An 18,784-nucleotide genomic window follows, 5' to 3' on the forward strand; every position below is an offset into this window, starting at 1 on the left:
AATGGAAGTCCCTAGACCTCACAAAACGAGTACATAGGCACCTACCTTTTCCATGAACCGCTAAAGAATGTTTAAGAAGCACTTTTTACCAAAAGCTTAGCAAACTGAGGATTTCAAGAAAGAGACTTTCCAATGGCAACTTTTCCAAGGCATCCTTGGACAAAATAATGTTCAACACGTTCACTCCATTCCTTTCTTGGGTTCAATATTCTTTCGTCTGTAACAAGACGACTACGTGCGGATTCAAATGGTATCGAGTTCCTTGTTGACTCTCTATGTAATCCCTTGCCTGTCCCGTGAAAAAACTTGGAAAGGATGATTTCTTTAATATTCTCCACTTTACTCAACTTTTAAGGTGGCTTATAAACAGCAGGGACTTTCAGAAAATAATCAGTGAATCTACAATTCGAGAAAACATGGGCAATTTTCGCTCTCTCTCATGGCTTCTGATCCTGTCTGTAATCCTTGAAGGTGTAACCTTGGAAGTTCAAGGCCTCGCAATCAACTGGGGGTCGCGCACTTCGCATCCACTTCCTCCAAACATAGCAGTTCGGCTACTGAAGGACAATGGATTCGACAAAGTGAAGCTCTTCGAGGCTGATCCAGGGCCCCTCAAAGCGCTCGGGCATTCTGGGATCCAAGTGATGGTCGGGATACCGAATGAACTCCTCATACCGCTCTCGAGCAGCGTCCAAGCCGCTGTCAACTGGGTGTCGCAGAATGTGTCCACTTTCATTTCCAAATATGGGGTGGACATAAGGTAAGAATCTTGGTGTAATTAAACTACGGCATACAAGGCAATGTTCCTGGTTAGTGTGCATCTAGAGATAACTAAAACCAGAAATGAACTTGACAATCACAAATTATTGTTCCTAGGTATGTGGCTGTTGGTAATGAGCCATTCCTGAAGGCCTACAAAGACATGTATGTCAAGACTACATTTCCAGCTCTTCAAAATATCCAAGCAGCTCTTATCAAAGCTGGCCTCGGCCAACAAGTCAAGGCGACGGTCCCGCTCAACGGCGATGTCTACCAGACGGACAGTGGCCTCCCCTCGGGCGGCGATTTCCGGTCCGACATCCGCACCCTCATGATCTCCATCGTTAAGTTCCTACGCAACAACGGCGCCCCTCTCACCGTCAACATATACCCCTTCCTTAGCCTCGACGCGGACCCCGATTTCCCTTTTGAGTATGCCTTCTTTGATGGTAAAGCTAAACCCGTGGTGGATGGCTCGATCACGTACACGAATGTCCTCGATGCCAATTTCGATACCCTCATGGCCGCCCTTGAGAAGAATGGTTTTGGATCGACGCCCGTGATCATTGGAGAGGTCGGGTGGCCCTCGGATGGCACCCCGAATGCAAATAACCAAAATGCTCGCCGGTTCAACCAGGGCCTCCTGAACCGCATTAACAGCGGCAAGTTCAGCCCGAAGCACCCATCCATGCCCGATATTTACCTCTTCGCCTTTATAGACGAGGACATGAAGAGCGTCGACCCGGGGAACTTTGAGCGGCACTGGGGGATATTCTACTACGACGGGTCCATCAAGTACCCACTGGACATGGGCAATGGAAAGAATTTAGTCGCTGCCAAAGGCGTCAAGTACTTGTCCAGGCACTGGTGCGTGATGGCGCCCCAGGCCAGCCTTTCGGATCCGAACTTGCCAGGAGCGACGAGTTATGCTTGTTCTTATGCGGATTGCACTAGCCTTGGCTACGGATCGAGTTGCGGTAATCTCGACGCTAAGAGCAATGCTTCGTATGCATTCAACATGTACTACCAGACCATGGATCAGAAGCAAGGCTCGTGCTCGTTCAACAATTTGACGGTCCTCACTGTGATCGATCCCTCACAAGGCGGTTGCAGGTTCGAGATTATGATTGATAACAAAACGCACGAGAAGACCCCATCCCCGAGCACCTCGAGCAGAGGAAAGCATGTGACATCACTTTTGGTTCTTCTGCATGTTATAGCACTAATCTTTTGTTGTATGTTCTGAGTTTCGCCCTCCTGTTCATTGTTTTGAGCAATAATCAGCCAAGGAAACTCGACGTCCTTGTCGTCCAACAGACGTGATTAGATCCCATCAACATCAGCGGTGGATTCTAGCCCGAGTGGCATGTAAGGAGAGATATCGGAATGAGACTGAGCATTGATTTTCGCCATCTGATTGTACAAAAGCTCAGTCAACTGATAGAGAAAAAAGCATTCATTTTTATTTTTTTTCAGAAATAAAGATATTGTTTGATGATGATGATCTGTAATTAAGTTGGTGACTGAAGGTGTGATTTCACAATGCAAGTTATACAAGTACTTACACAATAAAAGGGGAAGTTTCAAAAGTAAACCAGGCTTTCCCTTGTCAACATTCCCGACATCAGGCTCAAATAATTATGAATGAACTCTTGTGGCGTATATGAGACTAAGTACGAATTGAGTGTTCCAGATTGTTTCAGCAAAACCATTGGAAATGCTTGGAGCAATGAATCCTTGATCCTGTCAGTGTACTCAGGATAGTTTCGAGCATTCAATCTACACAATTTCACCTATGACGTTGCATTTACATGTTCCAAATGTTCAAGACAATGTTATGTACTCATGAAAGTTTCAAGCATCTTATCTATAAACCTTTTGCGTCCAGAAATAGGTTAACAAGTATAAACGTTGAGGACGTTGACTAGTATTAGGCTTCTGATATGGAGTAATGCAGTAATCTTTTGGTGCAAAAGAAAAGAAACCTAGTATTGGGTTTGACCTGTCAGAAGTTGCAATTTTGATGTTTGACATGCTTAAATTTTCACTTGACAATAAACAGGGCAGTTTATCCGACAACTCTAGTCGAGTGACCATACCGGAAGTGAAACTGTCAATATCGCTGAATCATCAGTGTGCGTGACAAACTTGTTATCAGAATGGCTGTTTTCACTGAGATTTAAGGTCTCACTTAACACTAAGTAATATTTCGTCTCTTGCCGAATTTTTTGCTGTTAAATTTCCACTCCAACTGTCATTGAGTTCAGTGACAGTAGTTTCGATTTTTACTTTTTCTGTAACACGTACCATGACATACTCAGATAAATGCTTTCTTCATTCTCCCCTCGAGCTTGCAGTTACTGATACGAGAACCTAATGAGTATAAGTGAGTAGGGTAGAAGAGTCATATTGAGTGAAGATAGGTCTAACTAGGTTGCTAATGGGCTCCCTATTACGAATGTGTTAAGAATTTTGTCATGCTTCCCCCAACAGAACCTTGATGTCACATTGGACCATGGAAACCAGATCAAAGCATGTTGACTTTCAAAGCTATTATAAATTGAAAATATACAGTTTGATGCGAAAAGTAAGTGAATCTACATTAATGCAATGCCTGGGATCTTTCAGTTAAAAGACGCCCCAGTTTTAATAGTTGCAGTAGATGGTGATTCAGACAAATTATGTACAAGGAACACTGAATGAGATTTTTATTTTTACATCCATACAAGAACATATGTTGTTCAGTTTTCCATCTTCTTTTTGATTCCTTCAATCTGCATGCACGATAGGATCGGGCACATTCCCGAAAGTCCAAGTTACTCAATCTTCTCCATTATCCGGATACCTTGAGCTTGCAGGATATCCAGTGCTGCAACCCAATAAGAAAAAAGAAAAAAAAGAAGAAGAAAAAGAAAATGTCATCGGTCTATTCGAATGTCAAGAGGGAGTCTTGAGGAGCTATATGTCAAATTCTCTTAACATGATAGCAACATCAAAGTAGTCGGTTAGAGGCTTTAAGTTGCCAATGAGCGAATCCTGCATAGGAATCTCAGATGGGAAAATGGAGACTAGCAAAATAACTGGCTAGGCTAAAAAGAATGGTATAATCAGCAGAAGACAATAGTTGATGATGCAGGACACAATGGGAAAGCAGCTTTCAAATATACCTGGCACATATACTTCAGGTTCGATAGGTCTCAACACACCTCTTGTCTTGATTTTGTTCTCAAGTAATAGCTGCAATAGCAGAGAAGAAAATTGCTTAGTCAAAGCATATAGTTGGACTCATTTAGTGGAGGAAAAAGGTGCGCGCGAAAGTACCAGTGCTCCAATGGCTGCCGGGATACCGACTGTGAGACCCATGGCAGTGGTGGTTTTGCCATTCTCAATCCTCCCAAACTCTAGTAGAGTGGCACGGTGGTTTTCTTCATGCTGGCTCTCCGGGTACTCAACCTCCACCTCAAGATGCAGAAGCACCATATCCTAATCATAAATCATACTTCTTGTCATATGGAGTTTCATTATTCACTAACCACACTGATACATACATACTAGCCCAACATTTACTACTGGTATAATACACGCTGTAATCATACCTGTTCTGTGCTAGAATAGGCCATTCTTTCTTCCATGCGAAGACAGGTTACATCAAAGGCACTCTGGCAGGATGCAGCGACTTGCATCTGCTCGTGAAGACCCAAGAATCTAAAGCATGCAGCAACAAACGAAATGCTTCAATCACTTAATGTGCAAGAGAAAAACATTTGAATCTAGAACCGTACAAATAAGTGATTGTAGAATAGTTAGCAGGCCCAACTGGTAATTATGTGAGTAAGAAGTACTTTGCACAATGAAAAGTTACATACATGATGGTTTTGGCGGTCCTTAGGGCTGTTCCTTCTTCAGTGCAGTGTCCAAGTATGAGCAATTGTCGGGCAATCTCTTTCTCCCCAACCGAGGCCTTATCTGAATCTTCTTTCTCAAGTTTGAGAAGCTTGAGCAAGAAGGTCCTGAATGTGGGTCGCTCGCTATTCTTAAGAATCATTTGGGCCTCAGTATCGAACAAGCCTACTTTTGCAAGAGTCCCCATTATTTCACTGAAACCTACAGAAAGAAAAACAAGAGATTCTGAGTATGGTAATAACATTCACATGTGGCCAATTTTTGAATTCTCTCTGTTAAGAACAGCAAGCATGTTCAATTCTTATTTCTTTCAAAACAATTAACTTTCATACTATGCTTCTGGAGCTAGCTTATTGCAGGCTAAAAATGAGAGGAAGTGAGATTATAAAATATCTAAAAGTTCATCATGCCTTCATAGCGGAGGGTTCCGCGGAAAATGGTCGAAGCTTCTGTACTTATTCTGTACACGTCCCCATATATCAAAGAGTTGCGATTTGCAAAACACTCCAGTGCAAAGGCAGGGAGTTCGGGTATTCGGAATCTAGTAGCAGATTCATAGAGTTTGTCTCCTGCATATTGTTGACACCATGGATATAAGGCAGAAAGCAAATTTAGAAGCACAATCAATTCTCTGTGATCAGAATGAACTTTGTAATCAATGCAGCGCAATACCACGTGATGAAAACTGGAAATGCCAAAACTTCGTGGACAAAGAATAAAGTCAAAGCTACATTTGAAAATTCTCACTCTATTGAAAGTGAATTTCGTACCATCGACATTTATAATTTCACCATGAGACTTGTATAAGGCAGGATTACGCCCAACTCGGATAGCTCCAGCAGGATTCCAACTACAGAAGTTTAGGAGAACATTTTTTTAACAGTCTTTTCAAAAGATCAGAAACCAGATGCATTGGAAGTTATAAATTAAATATGTAAGAAAGATAAGTCTCGAATGAAGAAGTATGAGCTTACTAATCTAAAGATAACCTATTTTTACATCAAGGTCAAATTACATATTCTATCCAACAGTTCTGATTAATTCCATAGACTGCATAGAAATAAATGGTTTAAAGAAGCAAAAGGTTAGAAACATGTTCTCATGGTCTTTCATAGATCAGTTGATAGAAAACGGTACCATTCACGCTTCGAGATAGAGAGTACCTGAACTTATACGCTAGTGGATTATTTGCAGCTGCAGGCGATGCTAGGCCTCCACAGTAGGAAGCGAAAGATCTTATTCTCCCTTTCCGTTGATGTGCTTGATCAATCATCTTCATTGCCATCATATGATCTGATGCATTTCAAACAGATACAGCTCCAGTAAGGTAACAAAATAATGCAATAAATGATTGATATCAGATCAGCATGTTAAAGGGCACATGAATGTAAACAAAAGGTGCACTAACATGTTGAGTACATTAATACCAAATGAAGAAGCCCGGTGTAAAATTCGAAATATATGAAACCAGTGCCTCTTTGAAATAGTAAGTTCTCACTATGCATTGGGAAAACAATTACCAATTCCAGGGTCCAACCCCATCTCTCCAAGAATTGTAATGCCAGCTTCTTTTGCCTTCTCATCTAACTTTGATGTCTGATCATCAACATAGCTAGCCGTTACAAGATGCTTTTTGAGCTGCACCAAACCAAGGATAGAGACGGCAGCATGAGATGATCAATTGATTTCATGAACATGTTATAAAAGAGAAGTGCTCATAGTGGAAATATTCTGCTGATATGTTAGATATATTCAAGCATCTAATGTGAAATTAGGAAGTAAATTGTACCTCGATGCAAGCATTTGCTACAGTAACATGGAAAATAGCAGGAAGCAAACTTATTACAACATCCACCTGGACAAGGGAAAGAACAACGTTAGTGAATTGTAGAGGTTAATGAAATTCTCTGTTCAGAGAGTCACAAAACCAGAAGGAACATATAATCTCCATTAATAAAAGTCCCAAGTACCTGAGAAATGCACTTGGAGAGACTACCATGGTCCGTCACATCGAGCTCGACTGCGGTTGCATTTGGAATGCCTTCTATAGTCTACGCCCACCCAAATATTAGAACAAAAATTTACTCCCAGAAAGAAAGATAGCAAATAGTGTATTCACCATGTGTTTGCTATAATTGCTACTTTTTAATTCCCATACAGAAATTTTTTGCCTCAATAACAAATAAGAAAGTAATGGAACAATCATATGCTCAGTCACATTATAATTTAAGCCTGAATTTCCTCAATGAAAAAAGATGTCGTCAGTTCTACCTCTTCTGCATCCTTTAGGTAGAGAGATGCCACAACAACTTGAACATGTCCCTGCTCTTCCGAGTCGACCTTCAAATGTGAATCATGCCTTTGGCGGTATGAAGCGCTTCCAATAGATGCTAAGAGCTCAGCAGCTGATTGGCAGACTCTCCCAGCACCAAGAATTAGAACGGAACTCGTATATTCCAGATCACAGCTGCTTTTAGTGCCATTATTCACCACTGTACCAACTGTCGTTGATGTTGGATTTGTTCTGTTGTCTGGCTGCGCTCCATTTTCATTCCGATTAGCGAGAGAATTTAGAGAATCAATAATCTGATCCAAGACTTCCCTATCATCTGCACCAACCTGCAAGGGAAAAAGAAGTGCAATGTTGAGAAATTGAACCTACACAACAAACAGAACCATGAACGGCAATGAGAAGCAAAAGTGATAAGAGGGAGTATATTCATATTTTAGTCAAACTTTAGATCATCAAACTTGAAGCTAGTCAGGGTTAGCAAAGGAAATAGCTCTTAGTAATTCAGATTGCATAGGCATCCACAGATAGGTCATTATAGAGATTCCCCGAAAATATAGTCAAGTTCAACCATGTTGGATAGTCTATCCGAATATTGCTATGGCATTAAAGATGTAAAAACATGGATGGAAATTCTGATTAATCTAACAGAGAAAGGTAAAAAAGTGATCCACTTAATAAATTCGTCCTTCCAAAGTAATAGTGGTGAACAGATCTACTCACTTCAAGTTCTGAATAAGATGGAGCATCAGCACTCTGGCCAACTTGACATTTAACCAAGTGGAAGGAACCGCCTGCCACTTCAATGATGTTCAAAGCCTCATTTATCAGGAATTTGTCGAATAAATGGCCGCTCAGGGAAACCTATCGGTTAGAATAGTTTTCATAAGGTAACTGCACATATATAATGAGCTTATACATACCAAAGTCGACATAATATTCTAAATCGGTGCACAACATACACAAGAATGCCTGCTAAAGGAGAGAGACACAATATAACTTACCAATTCTGTGAATTTTCTCATCCTGTATGCAGGTATATTGGCAAGGTTGACCGGCATGCTCCTGCAGATGCGAAATGAAAACATTCATGTGATGAAGTGGAAACCTAAACATGCATTCAGTAGTATCAGGATGATTCATGACAAATCATAAAGGAAAAAACCTGAAATTTTTGTTGCTGGAACTGACCGGGTAGTGCATATCAAACTCTCACAAACCAGAAAGACAAAAAAAGGCTACAACTCTCTCAGGAGAAGAGGCAATTGCAAGAGAAAGAGGGGCTAACTATCAGTATCCATTCCAGACTTGCTTAAGAAAAACTCCATTCTTTGTCTCTATTCTATTTAGATCCCGCAGATACAAAAGGACAAAAGATAAAAGGTTATCACTTATCAATATTATAGACTAGATAGAAAGGGAATCAAAGAAATATGGACCACTAATACTGACAGGGGCAAATTCAAAAATGATTTGACAATATTCTCTGCCCCAAAAATAAAAAAATAAAAAATCAGGTGATAGCAACCCATTCATATTTGGGACTTTACCACTCATCCAGATTCACATATGCTTTTCCAATTAAAAGTTAACCTCACCAAGCCACTTATCATTTTTTACATGAACTGAACAACTTTACACAGTTGATTACCTAACTCTGCATATAGGGGTTGGTTCTACACTGAAATCTGAGAATTAGTTCCTCTGTTACATGTAAAAGTACAGTTGTATTTTAGACCATGAAAAATATCTCTAATCTGGGACTGAGGAGCATTGCAGCACTGCAATCTTTTGTCACGGGAAGCCACGTGTAGACAAAGGGAAAAGATATGTAGCTCAGTAAGGAAGTCCTTGCATTCAATATATATTTATTTCCTGAGGCGGTCTTCAATTTTTCCACCAAAAAAATTGATCAAAAGGCAAAAAAAGAATAGAGGCAATAGAAGAAATCTTACTCTGTATCAGATTCTCGCATACGCGGTATATATTCATATAGGGCAGTGAGTCTTCCTCTGTGTGCTATACAAGCTCTCCTTAAATGCCCAGGTAACTGTGCAATATCTACGGAAGAGGCTAATTTTCCAATAAATTCTGAAAGAATGTCTCCAAAGTGTTTGGAAGCCTTTCCACAGCAAAATGAATAGGAGCAAAAACATTAGAGCACTTTTGGTACTCTCTCTGAGAACTAACACATTCCATAAAATACCAAAAAGTCCCATGAGATTCACAGTTCAGAAACGCACCTCTTTTGCAAACTCAGTTGGTAAAATATCCACGGCTGCACATATCACACCGTCACCCTCCATATCATGATGATATGAATCACATAGCGCATTGTATCTGCAAATTTGGAGCATAACCAACCAATATATATATATATATATATATATATTGGGTCATACATAACCAACCAATATTAGCAAGCCACATACCACCAACACAGAAGAATGTGCATCATCCACAAAAAAACAACAAGAGAGAAGAAATAAGAAGAATTGGATATGAGTTCCCGTAAACATCAGTTAGTCATGCTTCCAGAGACTGTAAAATCGATCTCTCTTTTACCTTTCATTGATTGGCTGGGATGATCCAACCAATAAATATTCTATCAATTTAAGATCCTGTTAAGATGGTGATAACCTCTAGGTTTTTATTGCGAGAAAAAAGGATCTTATCTGAATTAAGATTTTACCGACTGATGATGTGGAGAAATATTGAAGAGCACTAACTAGAATAATGTAAGACAAGCGGTGCAACGAAACACTGGTAATTTGCATTAACAATACCTGAAAAATGGTGATTCAATCGACGTAGTCTGATTGACAAATTCCATTGAGCCTCCTACATCACAAGTGATATCTGCTATCCCAATCAGTGGGCATCCTTTCTTCATTAGACCTCGGAGCTGCTCCTTACTCAATAACCGCGGGAACCTTTTTTCCCAATACATGCAATTGACTGCATGAGAGTGAATCACAGCAATAAATCAGCTGGACCAGATCCAAGGAATATATAATTCAAGGGAGTGATTCGATAAACTTGAATAAAAAAAATACAAGATCTATCCTACAGTGCTCATAATTCTTGCATCCTAATCAGAAACAACCTTATGAGAGTCAAAATATGCATAGCGTACCGATGACAGATGCATATGGTGCCACTTTTTCATGGAAAGTTGGAGAGTAGTGTTCTGGGTGTGCATAGTAGTCAGCCTGAAAGAAACAAAATGTCCACGTGCATACAATTTCAGGTCCATCTCAGCATTTGAAAACAGCTGGACTGGCAATTTGGAAATTATAGTACGAGTAACAAGATTATTGTAACTTTTGAGCAATTGAAAAATGAAAAGTGGCCTAGCGTACCTTGTCGAATTCTCTCGAAGGATATTTGTGTTCAACCATGTCCTGACAAGTAACAACACAGCCATATACTTGGAAAACTCTTTTCGATCTTTTTGCCATATGAGTTGCATCTCTGGCCTAGCAGAAAGGAAAATACAGCAAAAGCTTAGCCGAATCCAAACCAAAACTATGGAGAAAGACCTAAAATTGACTTCAAATTGTAAGTACGCATGAGAACAAACAAAAGGCAATCAAGTGGGTATCAATGCTGCTGTTCTAGTCAGAACACATAACTAGCGGTTATAAGATCAACTTTCGTCTCATTGTATGAGGTCATCTTCTAAGTCTCAATCTATTAATGAAACTTATTGGTCCAGTGGCAGGGGAGTGCTCCGTCAAATGGGAAACCAAAATAGCCCAAAAGCTATCTCGATTGGATGGGACTACCATTATGCTAAGCTATATATTAACTTACCATCTGAAAGAGTTCTGGGAGTCTGCTTGGGTCAACATAAGTGTGAGGAAGAAGCTTGAATATCTCCTGTGCTCCAGCAGAAACTACAGAGAAGCAAATAAGAGATGAGATACCATGATAGGGTAAAGGGTTGTAAGAAATAAACAATACCCCTGCATCTGAAATTGAAGGATGGCTTCCTTCTTTTAATAGAGTAACAGTATAACCAAAAACAATATACCGGATTTGATTTCATAACTTGCAAGTGCACAGCATCATAAATGATGGTTGCAAGAAGAGCCATTTACAAAGATACAGTACCATTTCCTGAACCAGTGAATATGAAGACCAGAGGGCAAATTCCTGATGGTAGTCCCTGAGTTGCAATTTCTTCGCCCACAGAAATTACAGCAGCCTTGGCAGCAGCCAAGGAGGAGTACGTGTAAGATCCACCGAGTGAGAGAAAAGGGGTTGAGTATCCAAGACTTAGATATCCTGAAAGATGTCAGGAAAAAACGATTAATCTGACTGGCATTGCCTATAAACTACAGCTGCTGAGGTACACGAAATATCAAAAGGAAAGACCCTCATTATTCAGCACAATTCAGTTAAAGGAAAAAGAAAAAAGAAAAAAGGTATACAGAGACAAAAGTATAGCTTGGAAGATTACTTTGTCCTAGTCCACTTAAGAAGTCAATTAATCCTGCTCTTCCTGCAAATTTTCCAAATGCAAGCAATCTCTTCCCATGCTCACTGACAATGAGCTCATAGTCATATAGTGAAGCCCTTTCAGCTAGAATCTGAGAACAGTCGAAGGAGAATTAGAAAGGACAAAAATTTCCTCTACTATTAATACTTGAGCAACATATGCAAATGAAGGAAAATTTACTTTGTCCAACAGAGGCATGTTTTCTTTCTGGGCCTTGTGAGTATGAGAGAAGAAGGCATAGGCTCTGTCAGGAAGAATCATGTCCAACTGCAAAAGACCAAATATAATTAAACAACAGTGACTAAATATTTTGCTAATGTTTGGAGTGAGACTTGGTATTCCAAACCTTCGGCTGTTTGATACCCAAAATAAGACCACATTCAGACAAGTCATCTGATATTTCACAGCTCACATCTTCATAAAGCGCATCGTGATGGATTCGCTTCGTCGATGGCTGCACGATGATGCGGGCTACTCCAGTTTTGTCCTTGCCACTGAGTAAAAGGCGAGCGCAATGAGAAGGTGTAAGGGGCACCCTTCTTTCCCACTTATTTGAAGACTCAGAGAGGATCCCGACAACTCCATTCCCAAGCATTGTGTCCTTTTATCTGTCATTGTAATGAGTTTTATGTAATACTTAGGATGTCTGTTGGAACAAAATAGAATTCCTACAAGGACATCTTCATGTTTAAATCTTTAATAAGAATAGCAACGCGATAGCAATCATATATGACCAGCTGACTCGAGAACATCTGACAAAAGATAAGCACAAGTCCACTCAGAATTCTACAACTCTCAGCTCTGGCCTTTCTTATAGTGAACAGTCATATGATATATGATACTGAAGTCTCGGAAGTATGCAGAACCACCAATGCAAATCATACCACTCGGTGTAAGGATTTCACACACACAAAACACTTTATTATTAGAGATGTCAGCAAATAGGTTGTAATCGAGGCAGCTCTGACATATCTAACTCCATGCTATGTCTTAGATATATGACCAAATCAGAGTAACTTCTCCGCTAATTGATACAATATAATCCAACAGAAGTGAAGGTGACGTGGTATAGATCCTCGTCATTAATCCGCCCGCCTGCACTACATTTTTACACATTGAAAAATAGCAGACCCTCGATCAGTCAAAACCTGGAAAACATTGCACCATCAACCCAAGACAATTCGACAAAAAAATAACACCGCAGACGAGCCGAAAAAATTAAGGGCTTTGAATTCATTCAAACCAATCAGAGCCCTCAACAACGCAACCTGATATACAATCACAATCACTCCCATCAATATAAACAGAGACCATCTAGAGAAAGGTCGGAACCAATCGAACGAAAAATAATAAATCCTCACGACAAAGCCACGGACAGGCTCGTGACATCACAAGAAAACCTCGCAAGAAACGCGGATCTCCGAACGGTACCTCTCTGTTTCTGCAAATCGCAAAGAAGGGTTCTCTGTCTTTCTTTCACCCTGTGAAGAACGAAAGCAGCGTTCTTGTATCGGATCCTGCAGTAAGGGGCCTCTGTTTTCAAGGCCAGTTCTGTCTTCCCCAGAAGAATACAACAACCCGCATTAAGATCACAATCACCCTCCTATAAAAAACGGCGTCCGTGGGGGAATGCGGGTTGTGCAGTGGACTGTGGTGACGAGATAAGGATGTGAGGCGTGACGGTGACGAGGACAGGCTCTGATCCAATGCGCAGATGAGCCTACGTACCTGAAAAAGAAAAGCAGAGAGCGAGGGACAGAGGTTGGAAGTCACGTTCATGCAAAGATGAGTCGGAACGCAATTACACACCAATCCAATCCACCTCTCCCTGTCTACAAATATAATTCTCCAGACCTGTCCTCAAAGATCAAGAACGTCAAATCGGTTGGCAAAGAATAAACGAAGCAAGCAAATTTTCGATCTTTCTCCAATATGATAGCGGCCGGTATTAGGATTGTGATTGAGACTCCTCCTTTTATTCTATTTTCCTTTTAAAGGGTGAGCGATTTCTCTCGACTTATTTAAACTCATTTTTATTTAGATGGATATGATGATTTGTTATATTAAATTGTGAAATAAATTTTAGATTTTTCTTTCCTCATTTTCTAATTTTATATAAGGATATAAATAACATCCGATGATAGCGATTCCTTTATGTATTCGTTCGAATTGTGATAAGTTTTTTTTTTCCTTTTGAAAGGATGGGAGGGGCGATCGATGCTGGCGACTCTTCCGAGCGTTATTGACACGTGGATTGTAGGGGGGAAAATACATTTTGTATATTAAATTGGGAAATAAAGTATTAAAATGTAATGATAATAATATTGACTTCTTTATATTGGAGAGAAATGTACTGGCCCTTATCAAGAGATGTGGGCCACGTGGAGTGACGTGTAGGAGTTCGATACGGAAGCTTCTCTCTCGTCTTTTCCCGCAACGGAAGCAAAGGGGAGTCCACGTGTAACGAGCCCATTGCCCTCTTAAGTTACAGTTCGTTCGCCAACCTCTTGTCTCTTCTGTCCTCGGACGGATTCAAAAGGGCCCACTTATATTCGACTTATATTTTAATGGGCAAATCTGACAACAACCAAAAAAATCATATTTTACTCGCCATAATACAAACTACCTAAAAAATAAAAAAAGATTATCGCTAAAAATCTTTAACTTGCCTACTGTAACACTGAACTCAAAACTTCTTTTTTGTTTTACAAAGAACCTCAATCATATACATGTGTTATTTATATATTCTCTATTCCAGTTCTATTCAAGATATATTATCACATTAATATTCTCTATTTCAGTTCTATTCAAGATAAATTATCACATTAGTATTAGTTGAGATTTTTTATAACAAAAAAAGGTTTGGAATATTTATGTTACAATTGACAAATTTGAGATTTTAATAATGTAAATTTTTTTAGAACATTTGTATCATAATGGACATAAGTTAATATTTTTTGTTATATTAACCCTTTTATAAAGCGTGTAACGACATATTAAGATTTTTCTGTAACATGTTAAAATGTCAAGAGCAAGCACACAACTCACAAGTGCAAGTAGGTCGGCAAAGATGTGTGAGCTCAGCGCTCACTTGAGATTAAATTGGCCATTCCAGATTCTGATTTGAGAAAATATTGACTCTAGGTCATCTTTTGAGAAAACAACCCCAGTCTAGGTCTTTTATTTGAAATCTTCTCATTATTTGTAGATAGATTCAAAAGGCATACTTATGTCTAACTTATCATATCATTATCATGATGTCTTTTGATCATCATTTAGGATGCACAAATTATATAAAACGGGCACTCACCGCAATATATATGTAGCTTGCAATAACCTAAATGATGATATTACCAAAAGGGAGATCAATCCAAATTAACTTTAGCTCACCAAAAAGGTGCTACTATGCTTTTGAAAAAATAAAGGTGCTACACTTCCTTCCTCCGAAATTGCTCCACTACTGACATTAAGGACACATGAGTCTACCAAGCGAGCCTGTAGTATAACTCATCCAAATTTAAAAGACAAATCGACCTTCAGAGACACAAAATCAATCTAGATGTGTTGGGTCTGCTTCTATGATTGCATATGTGAAACAAGTCGATAAGGGAGATAAGCGAGAGCGTCCATCTGATACTTTGCAATTTTTTTTTTTTTTTTATAAAAGAGTTACGTGCACAAGAAAGTAAACGCGAGTACAAGAATTTAGCACGTGAACTTCACAAGATTAGTCAATAATTGTTCGATTAAGGGTTGGTTTCGTGAAAAGGAGTTCCATAAAGTCCTATACTAGAGAGCCCATATCATTAAAACAGATCTCAAATAAGAGAGAGAGAGAGAGAGAGAGGTTTGTCAGTTATTGTAACTATTAGTATTATCATTTTTTTTTATTATATTAATCTAGCCTTATCAGAAAGAGCATGCGTCAAAACACAAAACATAAGGAAATAGGAAAAAGCCTTACCTAATTACAAGTGACGTGACGTAACTGCTAGGTGCTAGCTCACACGCATTTGCAGGGGGTTGGACAAGCCCGATGCATTAAAGTTGTGAATTCTTTCATTCAAAAACCCAAAAAGATAACATTATCTTCTTTTTTTCTTAAAAGAGAGAAACTACTCATTTTTCTTTTATCAAAATCTCGATTTGAATGTTTGGCCCCACTAAAATCTTTACATAGATAATATATTGCCCTTGAAGAGATGTTTCCCATTAAATTATTTATATTACGACATTAACCTGTGGTTCTTGAAAACTTTCCAGTCGAGATTAACATGAACTTAATTCCTCGTAAAATATAAGGCCGAGGAGTCTATAGAGCTAAAGTGTGAATGAATGGTGACATTCTAACTCTAATCAATGCAAAAATAACCGATGTTCACATGATCCACCAAGTTATGCTCACGGTTTGAACGCTTGCTCACGTATAAAATCTCCACAAAACTCTTACACAGTGTCTGAAGATAAAATCCAAATTTGAGTCTTAAATTGTTGGAAGATATGATTTAGCAGATTGTATCAATTGTAAATTGATAGAGAATCGTGTCTATTTTAGGATTAGAAAGATAGGAAAATACTTATTTTTCTTTTATTAATTCATTCTCTGTAATTAAACATACAGTCTTGTACAAGGAATTACAATCAATAGAGAGATACAAAAACTTCCACATTTCATTCCCTTTCAACTCCAGAGACCTTTTCTTCTTTATTTCACTTTGTTACATGGTATCAGAGCCTCCAGTTCTGATTTTTTCTGCTTCCGCTCCGATTACCTCATAAGGAACTCCAATCTCCAAAAGAGTTGCTGTATGAATCAAAGCTTCGATTGCCTCAAGAGGAACTCCATCTATAAAAGGAGTTGTCGAAGGAATCAAATTCTTTATTTACCATGACCAAGCCAGAAGACCTTACCTCAACTCTAGTCGACCAATCTGCCGGAGAAGCAATGCCATAAACTTTGGGCAACCAGGACTCGTCTGTCGTGATCTATGAATCCGGGCAGCATGAGGGCTAGATTCAAACCCAAGCCCATCACGTGCAATGGCAGTAATTCCAAACTCAGTCTAATTCGAGGCTGCCCTTCTCGGGCCATCCTTACCAGTGGATACCTTATCCATGGTATCATGGGCCGGGCCCAAATGCATCATTGCCGAGCTACTAGAGCAACGCACGAGTCGATGGAGGCCCGCCAACCAATAATGGGGCAAGCCCAACTATCGACCCAGAGCAGACGGGCGAATCGACTAGACCGGGTATGGGAATGAATCCCTACCCAAGATTTCACAATGCGGGGCCTACAATCGGGTCGAGCGGTTCGGGTCAGGACATAAATCCCTACCCGAGCCTCACGCTCGGTTTTTTTCCGTACCAATTCCTTATTGCCAGTGGCCTGCCGGAACTCGGCGACCCCCTTTACACAACAAAGGGCGACGGACCGATACTGAAAATCATTAGCCAACAGTTAACCGGTGCTGACAATTATTCAAGTTGGTCCTGTGAGTTCCGACGAGCACTAGTAATGAAGGATAAAGAGGTTTTCATTGACGAGATGTTTTTGATCCTGTCCGACAAGAGAATGGCACAGCTTTGGAAGAGATGCAACCAATTAGTCAGGATATGGATTGGGAATTGCATCTCGCCTGAAGTTGCGGCCGGACTTTCCTTGACGGAAGACTCCAAAAAGATGTGGGAAAACATAAAGGAGATGTAGAGAAAACTCGACCAAGTGAAAATCTTTTATCTTACACAACAGATCTTAGATCTGGAACAGGGGAACATGACGGTCGCGGCAGTTTATAATAAGCTTTCGGCTTTGTGGAATGAATTAGAAATAGCCGAAGAAAAGTTTGATTGGCTTGAACATATTCAGCAACAGTACAAGAACATGCGAGAAAGGGAGAAGGCGACGAGGTTCCTCCACATTCTCAATGAAACTTACCTGTCGTTTCGCTCCCAAATCTTAACCATGGAGCCCATGCCGAGCCTCGGCCGCATCTACCAACCCGCCATTCAAGAAGAAAGTCAACAGAGGATGGCAGACCATGGGAAGGGAGGAGACGAAATGGTATTGGCGGCATGTCACGCCCCAATCCTCGGGCACGCACACATCCTTCTACTTGGTCGATTTTAAAATGCGATATCCCATGATTATGTATCGCCGACCCTTTCAATTATTAAGCACATGCGGAAGCAATTATAAATCTCCAGACAATAAAACAATGGGATAGAAAAGTAGGTCATATCTTTCATATTGAAATCCACAACCAAACCTTTATACATGATATAAACCAGAGTATTTCACAACTATTCACAACTTTTTACTTTACTCTATTCACATCAAAATGGAGTTCATAAAAGAAGATGAAATTTCAATCCATCTGGATCGTACTCAAGATCTCTCTCGAGATTATCTTCTTCTTCCAAAAATACTTCTCCTCAAGTTTCACCTCTGAGTTCTCCTTCTCAGACTCTTCCTCCTCAGCTCATCAGCGGGGTCCTGAAATGTTTTCCCCAAACCGAGATGAGACTATGTCTTAGCGAGTTCTACCCCACTAAGGCCCGATTAGTAAACCATTATACTATAGACTGCCTAAACATGCACATGGCAGATGACTTACCTTGGCATCAGTCTCAACCTGCAATTTAAGGTTATATACAGATACTTCAAATATCTCAATGCACAATCAGTCAAATCACAGTTCAATCGACTTAGTCGATTACATGTCAGTCGGACCATTTCTAGGTCGATTCGATTATTCCATCTCAATCCCCAATTACGAATCACGATCCTCAGATCACATCTTAAGCATAGGTGGAAGACATAGTCCCACTTGACAACATTCAATATTTAATGGTTTTACGATCCCACTCAACCACTTTCGATATTCAATGGCTTTACGGTCCCACTCGACCACTTTCGATATTCAATGACTTTACGGTCCCACTCGACCACTTTCAAAATTCAATGGCTTTACGGTCCCACTCGACCACTTTTGATAGTTAATGGTTTTACGGTCTCACTCGACCACTTTCGATATTTAATGGCTTTACGGTCCCACTCGACCACTTTCGATATTTAATGGTTTTACGGTCCCACTCAACCACTTTCGATATCAACAATCAGTACCCAACGATTTCTCAATGAAATAATTAACAACAACCATTTAGGAATATATCCTAAAAATTCATTATTAAATCAATTCCATACAAATTACAACTCAAATAAATAAACGGGCTGCGCCACGACGATCAACACGAGATTTCGGTCGTCGGCCATCTCAATCTTAATTTTCGAAAAATAAATAAATAATTTCGAAAATTAATTAATA

General features: G+C 39.8%; 2 protein-coding genes across 5 annotated transcripts; one reads left to right on the forward strand and one right to left on the reverse strand.

The window, feature by feature from the left end:
• Positions 1–380: 380 nt before the first annotated feature.
• Positions 381–2,260, forward strand: LOC104437948 (glucan endo-1,3-beta-glucosidase 5). The gene is made up of 2 exons (XM_010050997.3): positions 381–760; positions 877–2,260. Exons 1-2 carry the CDS (start codon positions 417–419, stop codon positions 2,003–2,005), a joined length of 1,473 nt encoding a protein of 490 aa, XP_010049299.1. The 5' UTR covers positions 381–416; the 3' UTR covers positions 2,006–2,260.
• A 1,036-nt stretch (positions 2,261–3,296) lies between these two features.
• LOC104437949 (alpha-aminoadipic semialdehyde synthase) lies at positions 3,297–13,403 on the reverse strand. Of its 4 annotated transcripts, XM_010050999.3 has the most exons (26): positions 13,311–13,403; positions 12,888–13,184; positions 11,803–12,064; positions 11,637–11,723; positions 11,418–11,547; positions 11,069–11,242; positions 10,769–10,851; positions 10,315–10,431; positions 10,089–10,164; positions 9,739–9,910; positions 9,196–9,292; positions 8,908–9,074; positions 7,957–8,017; positions 7,676–7,816; positions 6,934–7,281; positions 6,633–6,713; positions 6,452–6,517; positions 6,183–6,300; positions 5,826–5,955; positions 5,433–5,512; positions 5,073–5,231; positions 4,626–4,863; positions 4,356–4,464; positions 4,081–4,242; positions 3,927–3,996; positions 3,297–3,628 (listed from the first exon to the last, which is right to left on the reverse strand). In XM_010050999.3, exons 3-26 carry the CDS (start codon positions 12,049–12,051, stop codon positions 3,576–3,578), a joined length of 3,168 nt encoding a protein of 1,055 aa, XP_010049301.2. In that variant the 5' UTR covers positions 12,052–12,064; positions 12,888–13,184; positions 13,311–13,403; the 3' UTR covers positions 3,297–3,575. The 4 variants fall into 4 exon arrangements, with proteins under 4 accessions (XP_010049301.2, XP_010049300.2, XP_039164952.1 ...); XM_010050998.3 differs by lacking the exon at positions 13,311–13,403 and having other exon boundaries at positions 12,888–13,205; XM_039309018.1 differs by lacking the exons at positions 8,908–9,074; positions 9,196–9,292; positions 9,739–9,910; ... (7 more) ...; positions 12,888–13,184; positions 13,311–13,403 and adding an exon at positions 8,118–8,304 and having other exon boundaries at positions 3,320–3,628.
• Positions 13,404–18,784: the final 5,381 nt, after the last annotated feature.

This window comes from Eucalyptus grandis, chromosome 3, assembly GCF_016545825.1.
Source record: "Eucalyptus grandis isolate ANBG69807.140 chromosome 3, ASM1654582v1, whole genome shotgun sequence".
NCBI lineage: Eukaryota > Viridiplantae > Streptophyta > Magnoliopsida > Myrtales > Myrtaceae > Eucalyptus > Eucalyptus grandis.